The 18,266-nt window shown below is 35.4% G+C and overlaps 2 protein-coding genes across 3 annotated transcripts; both read left to right on the forward strand.

Annotated features, from left to right (window-relative positions):
- The first annotated feature begins 240 nt into the window (after positions 1-240).
- Positions 241-8,222, forward strand: LOC121264760 (60S ribosomal protein L18a). 2 transcript variants are annotated; one of them, XM_041168060.1, is made up of 6 exons: positions 241-573; positions 2,379-2,454; positions 2,907-3,021; positions 6,277-6,392; positions 6,524-6,587; positions 7,668-8,222. In XM_041168060.1, exons 1-6 carry the CDS (start codon positions 354-356, stop codon positions 8,007-8,009), a joined length of 933 nt encoding a protein of 310 aa, XP_041023994.1. In that variant the 5' UTR covers positions 241-353; the 3' UTR covers positions 8,010-8,222. The 2 variants fall into 2 exon arrangements, with proteins under 2 accessions (XP_041023994.1, XP_041023993.1); XM_041168059.1 differs by lacking the exons at positions 241-573; positions 2,379-2,454; positions 2,907-3,021 and adding an exon at positions 5,770-5,931.
- A 4,707-nt stretch (positions 8,223-12,929) lies between these two features.
- On the forward strand, positions 12,930-15,343 carry LOC121264889 (cytochrome b561 domain-containing protein At4g18260). Its single transcript, XM_041168232.1, has 4 exons — positions 12,930-13,336; positions 13,526-13,690; positions 14,338-14,486; positions 14,629-15,343. The coding sequence occupies exons 1-4, from the start codon at positions 13,199-13,201 to the stop codon at positions 14,972-14,974; spliced, it is 798 nt and encodes a 265-aa protein (XP_041024166.1). The 5' UTR covers positions 12,930-13,198; the 3' UTR covers positions 14,975-15,343.
- Positions 15,344-18,266: the final 2,923 nt, after the last annotated feature.

Raw genomic sequence — 18,266 nt, forward strand, 5'->3', positions numbered from 1 at the left:
CACTTCCTTAATCATTAAGTAAAATAAAAAATTAAAAAAATTAAATACAAAAAAAATAATAGATGGGTAGTAGTAAGGTAGTAACCTTATCATTATTCTTTATTTTATTAAATGAATTGAAGTAAATTCAAGTTTATCCTTGCCGATTTCAAACTATTAGTAGAATAATTTTATACAAGTTATCGCTCGCTCGACCGATCTATACCTTGCACGTACCCAAAATTATTTAACCATACCTCCATATTTATCGACCTTTACCGCATCAAAATTTTTTGTTGCTGGTGAGGCGAACGCTAAACCAGAGCCCCAAAAAAAAATCCCTGACCCCCAAATCCAAATCGCTACTCAAAACAATGAGCGAAGATGGGAAGGCCAGAGGACTCATTGACGATCAGCAGAGTCAATTTCACTACGGCACGTTTCAAGGCGTCGCCAATTACAACCCTCCCGCTCCGCAGCCACTGCCTCATCCTGTCGTCGGTTTTCCCCAGCCGGTTCCTCCGCCTGGATTCACTGTAGATTCCCGCTATAATCACCAACACCATCATCATTATGGATACCAAACCGTTCAAGGTATGACACATCCCTATCTGGGGATTTTGATAAAGGATGCAGATATTTGTGAATTATTTCTCGGATATAATATACGAGATTGGGTGGAAACAACATAAAATCATTGGGCAATCAAACGTTGTTTTTCTATTGGGTACAGTGCAAATTATAGTAACTCCACGAACGGAGGTTGTGAGAAGGGCCCAAGACAAAAAAGAAAAAAAAAAAGAACGGAGGGTCTAAATTTTATACTGAATTAGTTTTATTGGGCTATTATTTAATAATAACGTTGTGGTGCTGTTTAATTCATTTTTAAATGTTATAGCTTGAATTGTATTTTATTATTTATATGAGGAGATTTGAAAGAGTTAGTCAATTTAAATGGTATCTGTGTAAGTGCAATGATATGGAAGTTGAATTATTGAGCTAATCTTGCTCAAGATCTGTTTTCTTGCCCGAATGTGGCATGACATAACTCGGCCCTGATGTTGGATCTGAATGATCTCGAAAAGATGGATCTTACTTGAGTTTCTGCGCCTTGTGCTTTAATTTGGGATCACGACAGGTTGCAGAAACCATGCTTGTGATTCTGGGAGGGAGGGACGGAGGGAGGGAAAGAGGATGCTATTTTTGAGAAATTTGGGGCTGGAAAAAGCTTGATCAGGATCTATTCTGAACTGAAGAAATGGCATTAAGTACGGTTGAATAACAGAAGAAATTAAAATTTTGAATCTGAGTGCAAAGAGGGCTGTAGATGCTTCATGGGAAAACAACATCTGGCATCACATCTTCAGGTTAGGTAGAATTGCATGATGCAATACTTGCTGCAAAGTTCCTCAAATTAAGATCACTTTTAGCGAAGTTAGAATTGTGGAATCTCTGTCTTACAGTGATGATGCCTGGATTCATTACATTTTATGCCTTTTAACTTGTCATGTAGAAATGGATTGGAGGTTTGAAGAACTTTTCAGCAACTGTTTTCATCAATTAGAAGGTTGCTAGGATAGTTTCTTGCTATATATTATAGTTGTTTGGAGGGAAATAATGGAGTTATTTCAAATTGAGAATAGTTAGCAGGAAAATCATTTTATAATGGGATATGGTGGGGAGTAGACAATTAGTTTGCATTGTGGTGGTTGAGTTTGATTAATTGGAAATTTTCGAATGCATGATGCTTAACAGTGGACTATCTTGTACTGTAATGTTGAATAGATAGAGTTGCCTCTGAAGTGGGCTATCTGAAGTGGTAAGGGCCTTGGGCTTGGTGGTATGCTCCCTCCAAGTCTAAGGTTCAAATCCTTTTTGGATGCAAACATTTTTGTCGACATCATATGTAATATGACCACAGCAACATGTAAATTGGGTATATAATCCTAACCTCAACAAAATTATTCTCTTAATTGAAAACTAAAATAAGTTGTTATGTTTTTTCTTTTTTGGCTTTCGTAATGAGAAAGCACGAACCTGTCCATAGCCGTATTCTTCATAGTACTGCTTCTGAATAGCAGAGCTGAAGTAGAGGGACGTGTTGTATATGAGATATGAAGAGTGCTTCGTCAAATTTAGCAGCATGAATTCGAAGTTCAACCCCACCACACTATGTTCACATACCCAAAACGAAAAGATTTAACAAAAATGAAAACCTATGGGAACGAAATCCAGGCCGAGCTTCAAAGATTGGGAATGCTCATTGGATAGACTTAGATGTTTTTCAAATTTTGATAATTGTGTATATTAAATACTTATTGATATTGCTGATAATGAGCAAGTTCTTATTGATATTCTTGAAAAATTTCAATCCTCATGATATTCTTATGCTGTTCAAGGTTATGCCATCGTTGAGGGAAGACCTGTCAGAGAGCTGTCACTTCCTTGCTGTGGTATCGGCATGGGCTGGGTCCTGTAAGCCACTTTAATTTCATCAATTCTCTTCATATGTGTTTTAGGGGTGACAATAGGACTTGTAGAGTCAAAAAAATTGAAAAAAAGGAGTTTTGCGGTTTCCTGCTGGCAGTGGCCATGCATTAATGACATGAAGGATTTTTGGAAGAATATATATAGATACACATTTTACTGAGCTCAGTATGTTCATAATATATGCCGTATACAATGATGAAATCTTAAAATAGTCAATTGACTTGGTCAAGCAAACAACTTTGGGCAATCATAGGTTTCGTTTGGCCATGGAAAGAATTTCTAGTCCCACACACTTTTCATGTAAGTTTAAGTTGCCTCTTGAGTGCTCTTTTATTGGCAATATTGGCTTGCCATTGCAATGCATTTATTTGACTTCTTGCAATGTGTAGTGGTTGTAATCGACAAGTGACAACTCTTGCTTTTATTTTTTTTGCAAGGTTTATAACTGGATTTTTTCTTGGTGGCATTCCCTGGTATATTGGAACTTTTATTCTACTTTGTGTACAAGTGGATTACAGAGAAAAACCTGGATATGTTGCATGCACAGTAGCTGTAAGTGTTTGTGTTTCAATTAGTCTTGCTGGTGGTGTTATAGATCTTTTGAGACTAGTTGTTTCTCTTCAAATGGCAATTTATTCATTTAATTTCTAAACTTGCAATTAGTGCGATGGCACCACAGTTCACAAAAATAACGTCTTAATTAACTCACGTTCTGGGAAGTGGTATATAAGCTTCATGACCCCCTTCAACCTGACCTATTGAATGGACAGTTGGTGTTTGGGAATGAAAGCTTAATGTTTTAACTTAAAGGAGGGGCTCCTCTTTACTTATGGGTCAACCATGGTACATATAAGTTTGTTAGTAATATTCGGTGCTGGAAGTATTTAGAGATGCTATCTAAACTATAGTGTGAACAGTAAGTTACGACAAATTTATTCAGTTGCAGTGACAGAGGAAAGCTTTTGTTCAAGAGGTGAAAGAGATTAGAATAAGGGGAAATATGCTTTTTACTTTCCAAGTAATGGGCGTTAAACATTTTGAACAAAAAACTATTAGAATTGACATGTTGTACTACTCAATTTAAAAAAAAAAAAAAATAACACTTGTTCAATTCAGACTGTTAAGGTGGATGAAAAATAGTTAAAAATAGGTGACATAAAATAATCTTGACAGGATATGTCATTACATCTTTTTAGTGGTCTGCCGGTAAAATCTGCCAGCTTTGTTTTTTAAAGTTTAGAACACCTGCTAATTGGAGGGTGAAAAGTATATTTTCAGCTCAAAATAGGTATGAAAGTTTCAGTGAGTTGTTTGTAAGAGTGCCTTGGCTAACCTCCTTGCTAGTAGGATGGTTTTTAGGTTTGAGAGATTTTATGCCCATGATGTGTGTTACGGTACCATTCCTTCAAACTGGGGGGGGGGGGGGGGGGGATGCTCCCGTTCCATGTGTGGTTTCAAACTTCTTGCTAAAATGTCTAATCTGCCTTATTTGGGTAGAAGTCACCTCTCTGATTCTTTGGTTAATTCAAGGCATCATGTTTTCAATCATTAGGGAACTCCATAGAACAGCTTCTTCTGTCTGTCTGTCTGTCTCTCTCTCTCTCTCTCTCTCTCTCTCTCTCTCTCTCTCTCAGGTTTCTATTCCGGATTATACTGCCTGGCTTAAGATCTTTAAGGCTTTGTAATGATGATATTTAGACTTTCTGCTTACAATGCGCATGATCTATGCTAAGCACTGATGATGTTATCTTGTTTAATTGCCCTTTTGTCTGGTTGCTCAGAAAAATATACTTAACTCTTTTTTTTTTGTTTTTTAATAATAATTTCTACTCGAGCAGTCGCTTCTCGCCGTGATTGCAGTTATGCTTGGGGTGACAAAGGGTACTCGCGTGTGGTGAGATTAAGATCAGCTACAAAGTTGAATGCATAGAGATACCTGTATGCAAAAGAGCAACTGATTGCTACTATTATACTTTTACTGGGACTCGGATGTTTTTCTACCTTGTATTTATGTAATTATTATGTTTATGTTGTTGTGGCATTCTTTCTGACGTGCTTGCAAATGCCTACTTATTTAGTAGATTGCCAAATATTTGAAGAAAAGAAAAGAAAATTAAGTATTTATAAACTTCAGCTTAAAATTTGTTCGTACTCCATTTATATATACTCATAAATTCGGTGCATGTCTTTAACTGTCACACTGGTATCATAAACTCAATCTGTTAGCCCGATCTTAGCCAATATAATGTACGCAGATTCCAACGGTCGAAGTACAGTGTAACGGGTTGAATGTAAATGGAAAATGAAAGAAATGTAGATGATGAGAAATTGTATGATTCACCGTAATTTCTGTAAAACAAAGCCTTCTTCGAGGGAGGCGTCCTCTATTCTGGATGATGATTGCCAACTCTGTCAGAGAGACAGACTACAAATACTAGTAAAGTAAAAGTACTAAAATGCCCTCTGTTCTATTTTATTACATCAGGTAAAACGCAAACATGAAATAAACGGGTCCATGATTCTGAGACTGAGGCCACGACTCCTTCTACTGCAAAGCCCATTGCCTTTCCTACTGTGTTGGCCCACGAAAGCCCACCATTAGCTTAACGTCTAGGGTTCTTCGATTCCCAATCCCGTAAGCCTTTCCCGAGCTGACTCTTCTTCCTCACAAACCCTAGTGCCCCCAATGCTCGTCATACCGTGCCATGGTTGTGTAACATACAGGATTAAGAGCTTACAATTTATTTATTTGTTTTTAAAGAGCTTACAATTTACAAACTGATACGGAACTCGTCGTGATCTTTTGAAATGGGATGAAGGACTATATCCTAATCTTGCGAAATCCGACAAATGGACATTACATTATTTTATATTGGCGCGAATCTTGTCGTTAAATAATAAATTTATTATTATTTTTAATTATAGCAATTGATATAAGAGTAAATGATATGCATAATTATTTTCATCATCTTTTGCATAACCATGAGTTAAAATTAGAATATATATATATATATATATATAGATTTTTATAAAATTTAAGTTAATTTATGAATTTCGATGGAAGAAATACAACCTGGAGCAATAATAAATTTATATGTAGTAGCATCTCATGTGTTTGTAATATATACATGCATTAATATAAATATATATATTATTATATTATTTACGTGGGTTTTATTTCCTTGTTTGGATTTCAATCGGGCCTGGTCCTCTATCAGCCCAAAATTGCGAAGGTCCTTCTCCACGTGTAGGTATTCTACTAGCGGTCATTTATTTGTCTCACTGGCCAGTCACTTTATGCCTTTCTTTACAAATTAGGGTTTTTCATCTCTTAGTCCTGGCTCATATATAATCCAAAGAAAACCTTGCCCCTCGCCTTCTTCTACACACCGATAGAGAGAGAAATCGAGTGGCAGAGGCTTCGGAGATCTTAGCTTCTTATCGGAAATGGTTACTTTCAGGGTAAGCCTGCGTATCCTAGTTCTCAGATCCATTACAAAACCTGTTCTTTTAGGGTTTCTATTCAAATTCATTTTCTCTGGTTTTGGTAGTAGTTATTGAGTTCTAATTATTTATGTTTGCTTGGTTCGCGAGAAAAGATAACAATGGAAATTGAAACCGTCCCTCCTTAGTTTGAGCTTTTCGTTTAGTTGAAAAAAAAGAACCTCATGAATAGATATCGCGATTTTCGTTTTCGCTGAAACAAAACTGTTGGGTCGGGGGGCCCGGAGGGGGAGGGCTTGAGGGTTGGTTGTAGGTTGGCTTTTTCTGAGTTTATGCTGAGGGTGTTTTCATTTGGAGTTGCAGTTTCACCAGTACCAAGTCGTTGGTAGGGCTCTGCCAACTGAAGCAGATGAGCACCCAAAGATTTACCGCATGAAGCTCTGGGCCACGAACGAGGTTCGCGCCAAGTCGAAGTTCTGGTGAGTGATTTAGTGGAGATCATTGTGGTTTTGGTCAATGTTGTTTTTTTATTGCTGTGTTATCGATATGTGGATCTCGTATTCTTTCTTTGCTTAATTTGGTTTAATATATTTTTTTTGGTCTGGATTAGGTATTTTCTGAGGAAGTTGAAGAAGGTCAAGAAGAGCAATGGGCAAATGCTTGCTATCAATGAGGTATATTGTTGAATCTCACCTATGAGTCGATTGTCTATGAAATGATTTATTGGATAATGTTCTAGGTAATTGTGGTTTTAGAACTCTATGTTGTGTTCTTCATTCCGAAGAACCTAGTATTCTTTTTGTGCTTATGATTTACTATGTTTGTTAAAATATAGAGAAATGCTGAGCGTGGTTATCAAATTAGCTGTAATTTTTTAGTGTTGGTGTTGTTGCTTGTTTTGCTTTCCATATTAATTTGAGGGCATGATGATTGTTATTTGATCATTTAGTATTTCTTCCATGCAATGAAGCAACAAATTATGTTTGTGTGGCACCCGCCCGTGGGTAGCCCAAGTGGTATGGGTGAACTTGTGTGCATGAGCCCCACCCATGTCAGAGGTTCGATTCTCCCAAGGATCAAACTGTGATTTAAGTGGGAGGTCATGGCGGTGGGTTGCTGTGCTAGTCTCCCCTGGGGTTTAGGTTCCATGGGTGAGTCCTAAGGGCTCTGCCATGGGGTGGTTCCCCCGTTATAAAAAAAAAAAAAAAATGTTCATGTGATATTGGCTGCTAGGGTGTGATTAGGACATAAGAAATTGTGAGGGTATGGCTGGATAGTTGAAATTTTCTGATGGCAATTCCCTTGAAACTGCAGTATTGTTTACATAGTCTTGATCTGGATTTGAAGCTGCACATCTTTCTTTATTTAGGCAATAATTTCTTAGCCTACTTTAATTACTCATTTTTATGTTGGGTTGCTTTTTATATAAAGAGGAAAACAATGGAATGGATGATTTTCATTGTTTCTGACTTGTATGTGGAAAACGAGTGAATATTCTATGTCTAGTTAGGTGTTCCTCTTGTATACTATGTCTACTAGGGTAACAAGCTTTGCGATTATTAAATAATAAAATATTTATTAAAAACATCATTGTTATAAAAACGAATGAATATCTATTTGTAGGTTCAAATTGAATAATAGTATATAATCAGTTTCTTATGGTGGGTGCCTTATTTTTGAGAAGAAGCATCGTATTGAAGATTATGATTATCCTCTGTTTTATTATCATTAACCCTATAACTTGGGTTGTGCAGATTTTTGAAAAGAACCCTACCAAGATTAAGAACTATGGTATCTGGTTGAGGTATCAAAGTCGAACAGGTTATCACAATATGTACAAGGAATACCGTGACACCACTTTAAACGGGGCTGTGGAACAGATGTACAATGAGATGGCTTCTCGACACAGAGTCAGGTTTCCTTGCATCCAAATTATCAAGACTGCCACCGTCCCAGCAAAACTCTGCAAGAGAGAGAGCACCAAGCAGTTTCACAACTCCAAAATCAAGTTCCCCTTGGTATTTAAGAAGGTCAGGCCACCCACTAGGAAGCTGAAGACCACATACAAGGCATCAAGGCCTAACTTGTTCATGTAATTTGATCATTTGAGGAATGAGCTCTGAAGTGTTAAGAGTGGGGCCTAAAATCATTTTGGTAGAGACCATCGTATCGTTGAATGTTTCTTTTTGGATATTGTTTTATTTCAGAATCTTAGCTAACCAAAGGTTTGGAGCTTATCTTTGGGTTTTCCGAGTACTTCATTTATAACTTTCTATGAGAGTTTTTTTTTTTGTCATGAACTACTTCAATGATCTGGTTTTGATTGTTCGTGTTCTTGTATTACAAGTTTACAACCCGTTCAATTTTTCTTTTTAAATTTAAATTTTATTTTTTATGGTTATGGAGGAGTAATGCTCCCCTCAAAGTGGCCTTCTTTGGTTGGCTAGCATCTCACGGGAAAATTTTGACTATCAACAAGCTGAGAAGGCATGACCTATACTTAACAGATTAGTGCTTCATGGGCAAACATCAGCAAATCAGCGGACCACCTAATTCTTCATTGCGAAGTAGTTAAGGTTTTATAGGATGATATTCACACGAGACTGGGTATGGCATGGGTAATGCCTAGAATATTGGCATGCAGGAGAGGAATCCGGGGCAATGAGCAGATCGTGGTTATTTGGAGGATAGTGCCTCTTTGCCTAATGTGGTGCGCATTGGAATGAGAGGAATAGACGATGTTTCGAGACAAGGAGCACTTATTGGAAGGGCTTAGGACTTTTTTTTTTTTTTTTTTTTTTTTTTTAAATCATACCTTGCTACTTTGGGCTTCTTCTACTGTATTGAACGAAACATCTTTTAACGGCTTCTACGTTGCCCTTTGCATCACTTAGCTTGAAATTAAGCTTTCTCTATATACTCATTGTGTACTTGGACTTTACCTATTTAAGTGAATTAATATCATCTTTTCTTATAAAAAAAAATATATTTAAACATCACATGTATTATTAGAAACATAATTTATGTTTTATTTTAAAACATTAAAAGTACTTTCATTATAAGTTTTGAGTTCATAGAAGATTATACAAGTGAAGTAGAGTTTTATACTAGTTTATCATTTAATAACCAATTATAATTTGTGTTTACAAATGACTCTACAAGCTGCGTTTGGAAGATGAACCAAACTCAACTAATCTCAAACTAATTATTAATAGGATCCACTACTTTTTTAATTTTCTATAAAAAAGTTAAACTCATCTCAATCTACTTCATACATTTCAACCTAAAAAATTAAATCCATCTCAATCTAAAAAATTTAAACCCAACCCAATAAAATATTACTATTCACTACTCAACTCAACTCATTTTAACATTCAAATGCAATAAATGAGTTGAGACGAGCTTGAGTTTAGCCAAGTTGACCTTGAACAGCTTATGAAGTTGTATTGTTTATTTACAATCTTATACATTTTGAGTCAAAAAGATAACAGTTCAGAAGAAGGCAATTCTAGGATCTGATTTTTGTTGTTAGGCGGATGTCATGTGAGGGTTTTATTTCTTCAATTCAGTTTTGAAGCTGTGCAGTAAAGTTGGTGAGGGTGAAGTTTGGGAGTATGCTCTACAATGTTACACAAAAATAGAATTCTAAGAGAGGTTTCTAGTGGATTCATATGGGCACGAAATGGTCACAGTATGCAGCAGCACAAAACAGAACAGATACCTGCGTTTTATCCTCGATAATACTAATCTGATGGACACTGCATCTAACCCTGGGTGTGGTAGCCCGCCCATCTTAGTGGCGTGGAAATTTGGAATGAAGGACCCAATGTCTTATAATAACTTTTGGAAAACGATAACATGCATAGACTATTCTTCAATTTTTACTTAAAATACTTTTTAATAAAATATTATTTATTTTGAATTTAAAAAAATTTAAAAAGTAATAATATTTTATTAAAGAATTATGTAAAAATTTCAAAAGAATTGCGTCTTTATCGTAACATTCATATATTTAATTTTGTCATTCTTAATCACACTTATTTAGACGACACATTTTACCGTCTTTCATTCAAATGATTGACATATAAAACTAGTTATAATGCATCAGATAAAAGAGTGACGGAGAATGACACAATAAAAAATGAAGAATGTCATTTCTCTAACGTTTATACCCATGAAATTATAAAAAGTAATTTTCATGTCTTTGTCCAAAAATGCTTGTTTTCGCCCCATTTTTAGCCCAATATGAAATGATAACATCCACCAAAGGAAGGTCCTTCCATCATCAAGGATGCTTCTTGTCTTGTTTTGACAAATCTGTTTCTGTTGAGCTTAATCCATGAAATAAGGTCTCTCGTTTCATATGAAGAAATGATAGTGTAATAAAACTACTCATCTATCTCCCTTGAGTAATACTATATATAATTATAGAGTATACAAGCGTTGTGTAATCGCTTTGAAAAAGAGTAAGATCTACTATTAAAAAATTATTTTTTTTTCATGTGAGTTTGTATTTATTCTTTTTTTTAAAGTGATTGTACGTCGCTTATACACTTATAATTATAACTATCATTTCTCATTTAGGTTGGCTTAGGACTTTTTAAACGCCTTTAATGCTTAAATTTTGGTAACTATTTAGTCACGGTGTACACAGCCACACGACCTACGTAGCTAGAGATACAGCAGATGCAAGTTTTTTTCAACGTCAATCCAACGTCCAAACAAAGAAGAAAGATGATATGGACAGCATACCAAATCTCTGATGATCTCTCTTCTGTTCGCTTTAGAAATTGCTCGTTGAAACATTGCAATACTAATGATGACCATGACTTTGCAGTGGATCCCTCTCTCTTAGTGCATTATCACAAATTGATGTTTTACCCTTTAGCTTTGACGATCGTCTAAAGCAAATTAAGTACCCCTTTTCAAGATTGGATTTATCTTAAAGCCAAGTAATAAGTGTTGAAATTCTGAACGCCACCCCCATTTTTTTACACTCTCTCGTGATATTTTCTCGGTTACTTTTCAGTTCCAATAACCAAAGATGAGAGATTACTACTAGTTCTAGATCTTTTCTTTTCTTTTATTTTTTATTTTTAAATAAAATCACTCTGTTTTTGCAAATTATGTCGAAGATGGTGACGTGAAAATGTTTAGACTTTTGTGGTTTAAATAACACATTGTAAATGGATATATTTAAGTATAGGAAAATGCTAGTATGCCGCCTAGCTTTGCCCCTCATTTTAACCGTTGATGTATTTAATTTCTTTTTTTACTTAATAGTTAAGAAAGTGACTTTTAGTGTATTGGTATATATATTTTTTTATTTTTTAAAAATATTTAAAGATGTTTAAAAAATGTAAAAAAAAGAACAAAAAAATAAAATATAAAATTTATACTAGTAGACAAGCCCAATGGTCAAAGCTGGGTGGTACACTAGCATCACTCTTAAGTATAAAGCGTAATTTTATTTGCCGGTTCAAGTTTGGGAGAAAAATATTTGTGGTATATATATATATATATATATATATATATATATATATATAAATTTACTAATATTCACTTCTTTAATCATTAAGTAAAATTAAAAATTAAAAAAAAATAAATACAAAAAGAGTAGTAGATAAATAGTAATAGAATAGTAACTCTATCTTTATTCTCTACACAGATATATGTGTACACACAAAGTATACAAATAATAGGCCGCCTTCGCTATTTTTCCCACCAAATAAAATGGACTTGCTATGTAAAGACAAGAACAACCCAATTGTCATTTAAAAAAAAAAAAAAAAAACACAAGAAGGGAGTGGAACTAATATTAGAACTCAAAGTGCAAAGTGCAAAGTGCAAACCGATAGTAAGTTGAAAAGAATAAAAAAAAAATCCAACCTCTATGCCTTTATTTGGCCAAGCTATGAATTTCGAGCTTAGATTATCACCATGTAATAGAGACAATCAATGGTTCATTATTCATCATGTGATTGGATGTCGGGTATGAAATACAGCAGTAAACACCCCCCCCCCCCCCCCCCCCCCCCCCCCCTCTCTCTCTCTCTCTCCACAGAAAAGAATTATCTGCAGTCCTACTGGAGCCTCGTGGATATGATCATATCTTTTCTTTCAGCAGTAGAATGGTAAAGCAAATACTAAAAAATACTAGTCAACCTCGCCTCCCCCTCCTTTACCTTCTTTCCTGATTCTACTTTTCAATATGGGATGCTATTTCTGGCCAAATATGTCAAATGGAATTTAAATTACACTGTTCATTCTAGATATACTACCCTCTTACTTCTACCAAAAATCAACCAGTCAAAATGATGAATTCGTTTGAATTTAAGTGTCTTTAGTCATGAGTTTGGTAACAAGAAGTGATCAGAATTAGAAAGGCCAGGCTCAACAAATTTAATCATTTGTATGCATTTGTCATGGGGTGCTTTAATGCTGTCCATAATCCATTGAATTGGGTTCATAGATCTCATGATGTCATGCCAGGGTGGATCGGTAGTTAGTGTTTTAAGAATTGCCCAATTCCTTGTGCTAATATGCAGAGCAGTTGAAATATACGTACCTTCTGTCATCATTAAAAAGACATCAATCTGAACATCCCCATATTATCAACTAAGCTCATCCCATGATGTATTATTTATTGACTGTCGACCATGTTGTGCATAACATGATTTTTGACCATGTAGAGTACTTGTGCAGACTAAGACAGACATGCTACCATGTCCATCATGCATCCACTACGCGGTCCTTCTCAACCTTTCATCCATGAAAATTTTGATCCTTTGGTGTCTGCAATTCCACATTCTCCTTTCTGTACCAAAAAGCTTGCCCATATTAGCCCCACATCGTTGAAATTGTTCATACCCTCCCCAGCTTTTTGTTTTTTTTTTTTTGGGTTTAATTTATGAATCCTAATCTTCTCTCTCTCACCAACCACCACGAATTGCATGACCATGCTTATGAATGTCATAACCAACATATCTTGTTATTATCCATTATGTATTCACTAATCATACCACACTCGGTTTCTTTGTACAGTAAAGCATTGCAGCAGTTTCTGGAACAGCAACCAATACTAGCTTTAGTTAAAACTCTATTTAAAAGCTCTACCCCTCATTGCCAAGTCTGAAACAAACTTTAGCATAAAGCATCTACTTTCATAAAAAAATAAAGAAAGGCTGAACTTTGCAGAGGGATCGAGCGGCAGAGAAATTTCCGGTAGCGATCGAGGCAGCTTAGGATTTGTGATTGTATTCTTGCTTTCCCTGGAGATTGAAAAATGCAGGTTTTTCAGAAGCTAGCACCTTTCACCATCTCTACATACTGTGTTATTCTTCTACCATTAGTTGGCTGTTCATTCCACCAAGAAGTGAATCAGTCCGTCAGTCACAAGAGCATTAGACACGACTTTCACAAGGTAACCCAGTTCTTCTTCAAGTTCCCTTTTTCCTCTTCAATCTTCTTCCTCTTCATCTTCTGGAGAAGTGCCAAGGAAGATTATATTCACCATTAGCAAACTAACTTTCCCATTTTATTCTTGCATTAGTTTTTCTATGAGCTTTTAAAGAAGTACCAGAGGTAACAGTTATTTAGTCCCCTATTGCAGCTGAGTCCTCAGATGACATCTGATGTTGCAATTCATGGGTTTCTCCTATGGGTTTCACTTGGGTTCTTAATGCCTCTTGCGATACTTGCTATCAGAATGTCTAGAAGAGAGGAACCCCGGTCCAAAAGGCTCAAAGTTTTTTTCTATCTCCATGTTTTTGTGCAGGTATGCTCTTCACTCTGCATACTATGCATACAGGTCCATCGTCGAGAAGTTGAAGAATACATTTGCATCCATGCATATGCTCCTATTTTTTAAACATGGCCAACGAATGAAAACTCAGAGCTACAATATGTAATCGTTAAAGATTTGATCTTTTTCTACAACTGCATCATGAAAGTTACTTGAACCTTAATGGGGTCCACAATTATTTTGGAAGAAAATGATTTTGTAGCCCACCGTTTGGAAACAGTTAAGTTCAATTAGTTTTACAAAATTCCTAACAATTAGCAAAAGAAGGTAGTGATTATGTAATCATATATTTATTTTTCCTCGACTTCATTAGTAGGATACACCCTAGGCTTTCTGTATCACAATGGTAATCACACGTTGAAAAAAATTATAATCATTTCTACAGGAACTAGCAAACTGCTGCTCTATCACATATATATAATATTCCATTCCCCTAAGTTTGCTAGATCAAATGATTTAGGCACCTTTCATGGGGCTATAGATAACTACAGGGGCGAGGTATTTAAGAACTAGATGAATCAAAGAAGGCATAAATCTTGCAAGTTCTTCCACCAGCTATTTATTACTCTGTCCTTCTACTAAACCTTTGTCTCTGTATGTGCTGAATTCAATTTTAACAGATACTGTCAGCGCTTCTTGCCACAGTTGGAGCTGTCTTATCGTTCAAAAAACTTGAGAATTCCTTCACTAACAGCCACCAAAGATTAGGACTAGCACTTTATGGTGCCATTTGGGTGCAAGCCTTGATCGGATTTTTCAGGCCTAAAAGGTAATTAGTACAATTTTCTCACAGTCTAAGTAGTTTCTTACCAACTATTGTTGATTCTCAATTAATGCCTAAATTAATTCATTGCATCATTTTATTGGCACTGCCTTATTTATATGTAATCTACATTTTCCTTCCTTTTGCAGGGGAAGAAAGAGAGGAGCTTGTGGTACTTTGTGCATTGGATGCTTGGAACAATGATTTCTCTCTGTGGGATCATCAACATCTACACAGGCTTAAAAGCTTACAGTAACAAAACATCAAGAAGTACGACCCTTTGGACTATACTTTTTACAGCAGAGGTCCTTTTCATTGCTTTCTTTTACCTCTTCCAAGACAAATGGGAGTATATACAAAAGCAAGGTGTGGTTTTAGACAATGCACCTATCACAGTTTCTAATCAACAAATTCCAGAAGGGATCTACCAAAAGGAGTTGCAGCCTGAACCATGTGGCAAGCGCAGTAGACTTATTAAGAATTTGTTTGATTAATATGGGATTCTTTATTACCTTTTTTCTCTATTATTTTTCTTATAGGTTGCTCATTTGCACTTTGTTTTTTGATGCCTGCAATGCAAGGCGATTTGACAAAAGAATACATTATTGGAGTGCATGCAGCTAAGCCCAAGGATTTTTCCTTTTTCATGTGACATACACACGTACTCTAGCTAGATATATCTTTGATGTGATACCCGGCCTTAGGAAATTGGGTGCTTTTTACATATATATATATATATATAATATGTATGGAATAGATGGCGATTGCTTTGTAGGAGAATGTTATGAAGTTTGTAAGTATGCTTTTGTAAAATTATATATATATATATATAAGAGAATATTACACAGACCCTTGATCTCAAACCCCGTACACCATGTCTCGTTCAGTTCATGGAATAAAAGAAATCAAGTGAAGCCTTCGAAACTATTATTGTGGGTTTACTCCCATATAGTTTGGTGGGTGAGAAGTCATGGATTCAGATCTCTATGGACATAATACCAAAGAATTGAGATTCATATCCATTATCTCGACCTGCATACTTCATTGAGAAGTGTTATAGACACAAAGTAATTATATAAGAGTAAACTCACAAACTGTTATAATTTTATGTGATCAGTTAGATCTACTTTATAACAAAAGTAACTTTACAATCTGACATATATAATACTATATCAAACTACATCAATTTGTGAGTTTACGTTTGTGTAATTCCTTCGTAGCTAAATTATTTCTCTACTTTTCATAACACTATATTAAGGAGATCCCACAAAGCAAGATTTATGTGGAAGAACCACAAATGTACTATCAAGACGAACTTGAGTTATATTACAGATCCAAATTAACCTAGCCCACCAAAGGCATTGTAGGGTTAAGCTGGCACGGATGATGGCTCAAGTTCATCTTTATGAATCCCTTTGGTTGTCTCGCTTCGATCATGCTTTGCCCGCCTAGGTCCTTCTCAAAGGAACATCTTGGGAGTAAAGGTGCTACTATGATTATGTCCAAACCCCAGAGAGAGTACCACTTTGATTTTCCATTTCCCTTTTTTCTTTTCTTTTTTTATCAATGCAGCTATTTGTAAACTTATTTTCTGTATGAAATCATTCAACTGCCTGCATCCAAGTAAATATATCTCCAGCTTAATATCAAGGTGAAGTTCAAAAACTTCACCAGCTGACAGCATGCTTCTACTTCCAAGATATGCAGTCTCTGAAAGAATTGAATATTTCTGGGAAGTAAACAGACTCTTGGCACTTTGCAGAGTTTGCATATCTACCGATCGAGTGGCTTGTGTAAGACGATTCTCAAATAGTACTGTATAGAAAGGATCACCAAAATATATATTAAGAACAAAAATTGGAGCAGGACGAGGATGTGGGTCCAAAAGACTCCAAACCCCAGAGGTTTTGTGCACTCAAATCCAAAATTGAATTAGACTAAGCGACAAATTTTGCCGACTTTACATGGGCTGGCATAATGAAAGCAAGCGGGAAAAGTTGTGGACATTGTGGTTCGTTTCTTATTATAAGCTGGAAAAAGAAAGGAGAGGAAGAGTACGTCAGTGGTATTAATATCTTTTCTTCGACTAGCAGCAATTAACTCCGCGAATGATACTGACAAAACAGTAGTGAAATTTGCAGTGAACAACAACATATTCCCATGCATCTGCATTTTCATAAGCCAAAGAGAGAATCTTCTAGCTGCATGGGTACTTGCATGGTCATCAATTTATGTGGTTTTCTCCCTGTGTCATTCAATTCCTTCCTCTCAGAAGTTGCATCCAACAGATCAACCTCCAGCAACTCAATACTATTAATTTGGCAGACCTCCAATACTATTATGAATATTGGATAAGAAAAATTCTTTTCATCAACTACTATTCACTACTTCGCACCCCACACCTTATGAAAAATACCCTCATATCCTATAAAAAACACCCCACGTTCTATAAAAAATTTCTAAGTATGGGGTATGGAGTGTCTACTCTAATTGATCTGTAGAATTAAGGTATCATCACCGCTTCAAATCAAAAGTTGAATCTTAAATGGTTAAATACTTCTAAAATGACAGTCATTATATATTCTGGCAAACTAGTTGCAGAATGAATGAAAGAGTACCATGTTCAGTCAGTTATCATGTAAATCATGAAATTAACAGTTAAAAATAAGCATTAATTGAGTAATTCTTTTACCACTCATTGTTTGCGTTAATGCAATGTTCATGGGCAACAATATGTATAACTTTTAAGTGGCATGCAGGGATGGAAGCCCATCTAACATCATTTAGGTCCTCTATGCTCAGTAAGGCCACAAAAATCAAAAGCCCTACTTGGTGCATTAGGCCCTATACTAATATTTTACACATTAGTGCTTCTACGGAGACCGAGAGATCTACCGAGAGAATGCACTCATTGGTGTATTCTTATTTTTTTTCTTTAAACTTTATATTTCTTTATGTTTAAGGAAAAAAATCAAGTCAGTGCATTTCCTAGTGTTTAAAAAATACAAAACAAAAAATAAAGAACAAAACTGCACCCATCGGTGCAAGTGCTCGGTGGACCGGACTATCTGGCATTTCTCTTTACTTATTACTATAACACTTTGAGCAATACTACACCCATCGAAGGTATATCTTGAGATGGATTTGAAATAAGTCTTAATAAAATATAAATAAAAAGTACAATCAGCTACGGCTATATTATATTATTACAATCTTTAAGAGCATTTCATTTCATTTCATTTCATTATTTAAACTTAAGTTTCGTTTGGATACAAAGTTAGTCTCATCTCATTACATTTCATTTTATATCTTTTAAATATCTAAACATTACTTAAACGTAAACATTTTTCAATTATTTTTTCATACTTTTGATCTAACGTAATTATAGTATTAAATATAATTCAATATATGTATATTATATACATAATCACTATCCAAAATAATTATAATATATATATATATATTTGTTATATCCTATAGTTAGTAATGTGGGAGTCGAATTCAGAGTCAGTAAAACTGGAGTCGGAGTTGGTCATAGAAACACTATTTCCGACTCTAACTCCGATTGAATTTTTCATAAACATTCAGATCCAGTTCCGTTTCAAACTCTTGAATAAACATGCATGTGACAGCATTTATAAGTCACAGGAAGAATAGTACAGTTTACTTCAGCAATTGAAGGCAAGACAGCAATCAAAGGAAAGAACTGTTCATGCCAAAAAAAAAAAAAAAGGAAAAGAACTGTTCCGCTCTAAAGTCTCGGAGACTAAAAAATACACTGTTTGC

This window comes from Juglans microcarpa x Juglans regia, chromosome 5D, assembly GCF_004785595.1.
Source record: "Juglans microcarpa x Juglans regia isolate MS1-56 chromosome 5D, Jm3101_v1.0, whole genome shotgun sequence".
In the NCBI taxonomy this organism is placed as follows: domain Eukaryota; kingdom Viridiplantae; phylum Streptophyta; class Magnoliopsida; order Fagales; family Juglandaceae; genus Juglans; species Juglans microcarpa x Juglans regia.

Coding starts and splice junctions, on each gene's coding strand:
- LOC121264760 (XM_041168060.1), top strand. CDS start 354: ATGAGCGAAGATGGGAAGGCCAGAGGACTCATTGACGATCAGCAGAGT. Junction 6,393..6,523: donor CGCGCCAAGTCGAAGTTCTG/GTGAGTGATTTA, acceptor GGTCTGGATTAG/GTATTTTCTGAGGAAGTTGA. Junction 6,588..7,667: donor AAATGCTTGCTATCAATGAG/GTATATTGTTGA, acceptor TGGGTTGTGCAG/ATTTTTGAAAAGAACCCTAC.
- LOC121264889 (XM_041168232.1), top strand. CDS start 13,199: ATGCAGGTTTTTCAGAAGCTAGCACCTTTCACCATCTCTACATACTGT. Junction 13,337..13,525: donor TTAGACACGACTTTCACAAG/GTAACCCAGTTC, acceptor CCCCTATTGCAG/CTGAGTCCTCAGATGACATC. Junction 13,691..14,337: donor ATCTCCATGTTTTTGTGCAG/GTATGCTCTTCA, acceptor CAATTTTAACAG/ATACTGTCAGCGCTTCTTGC.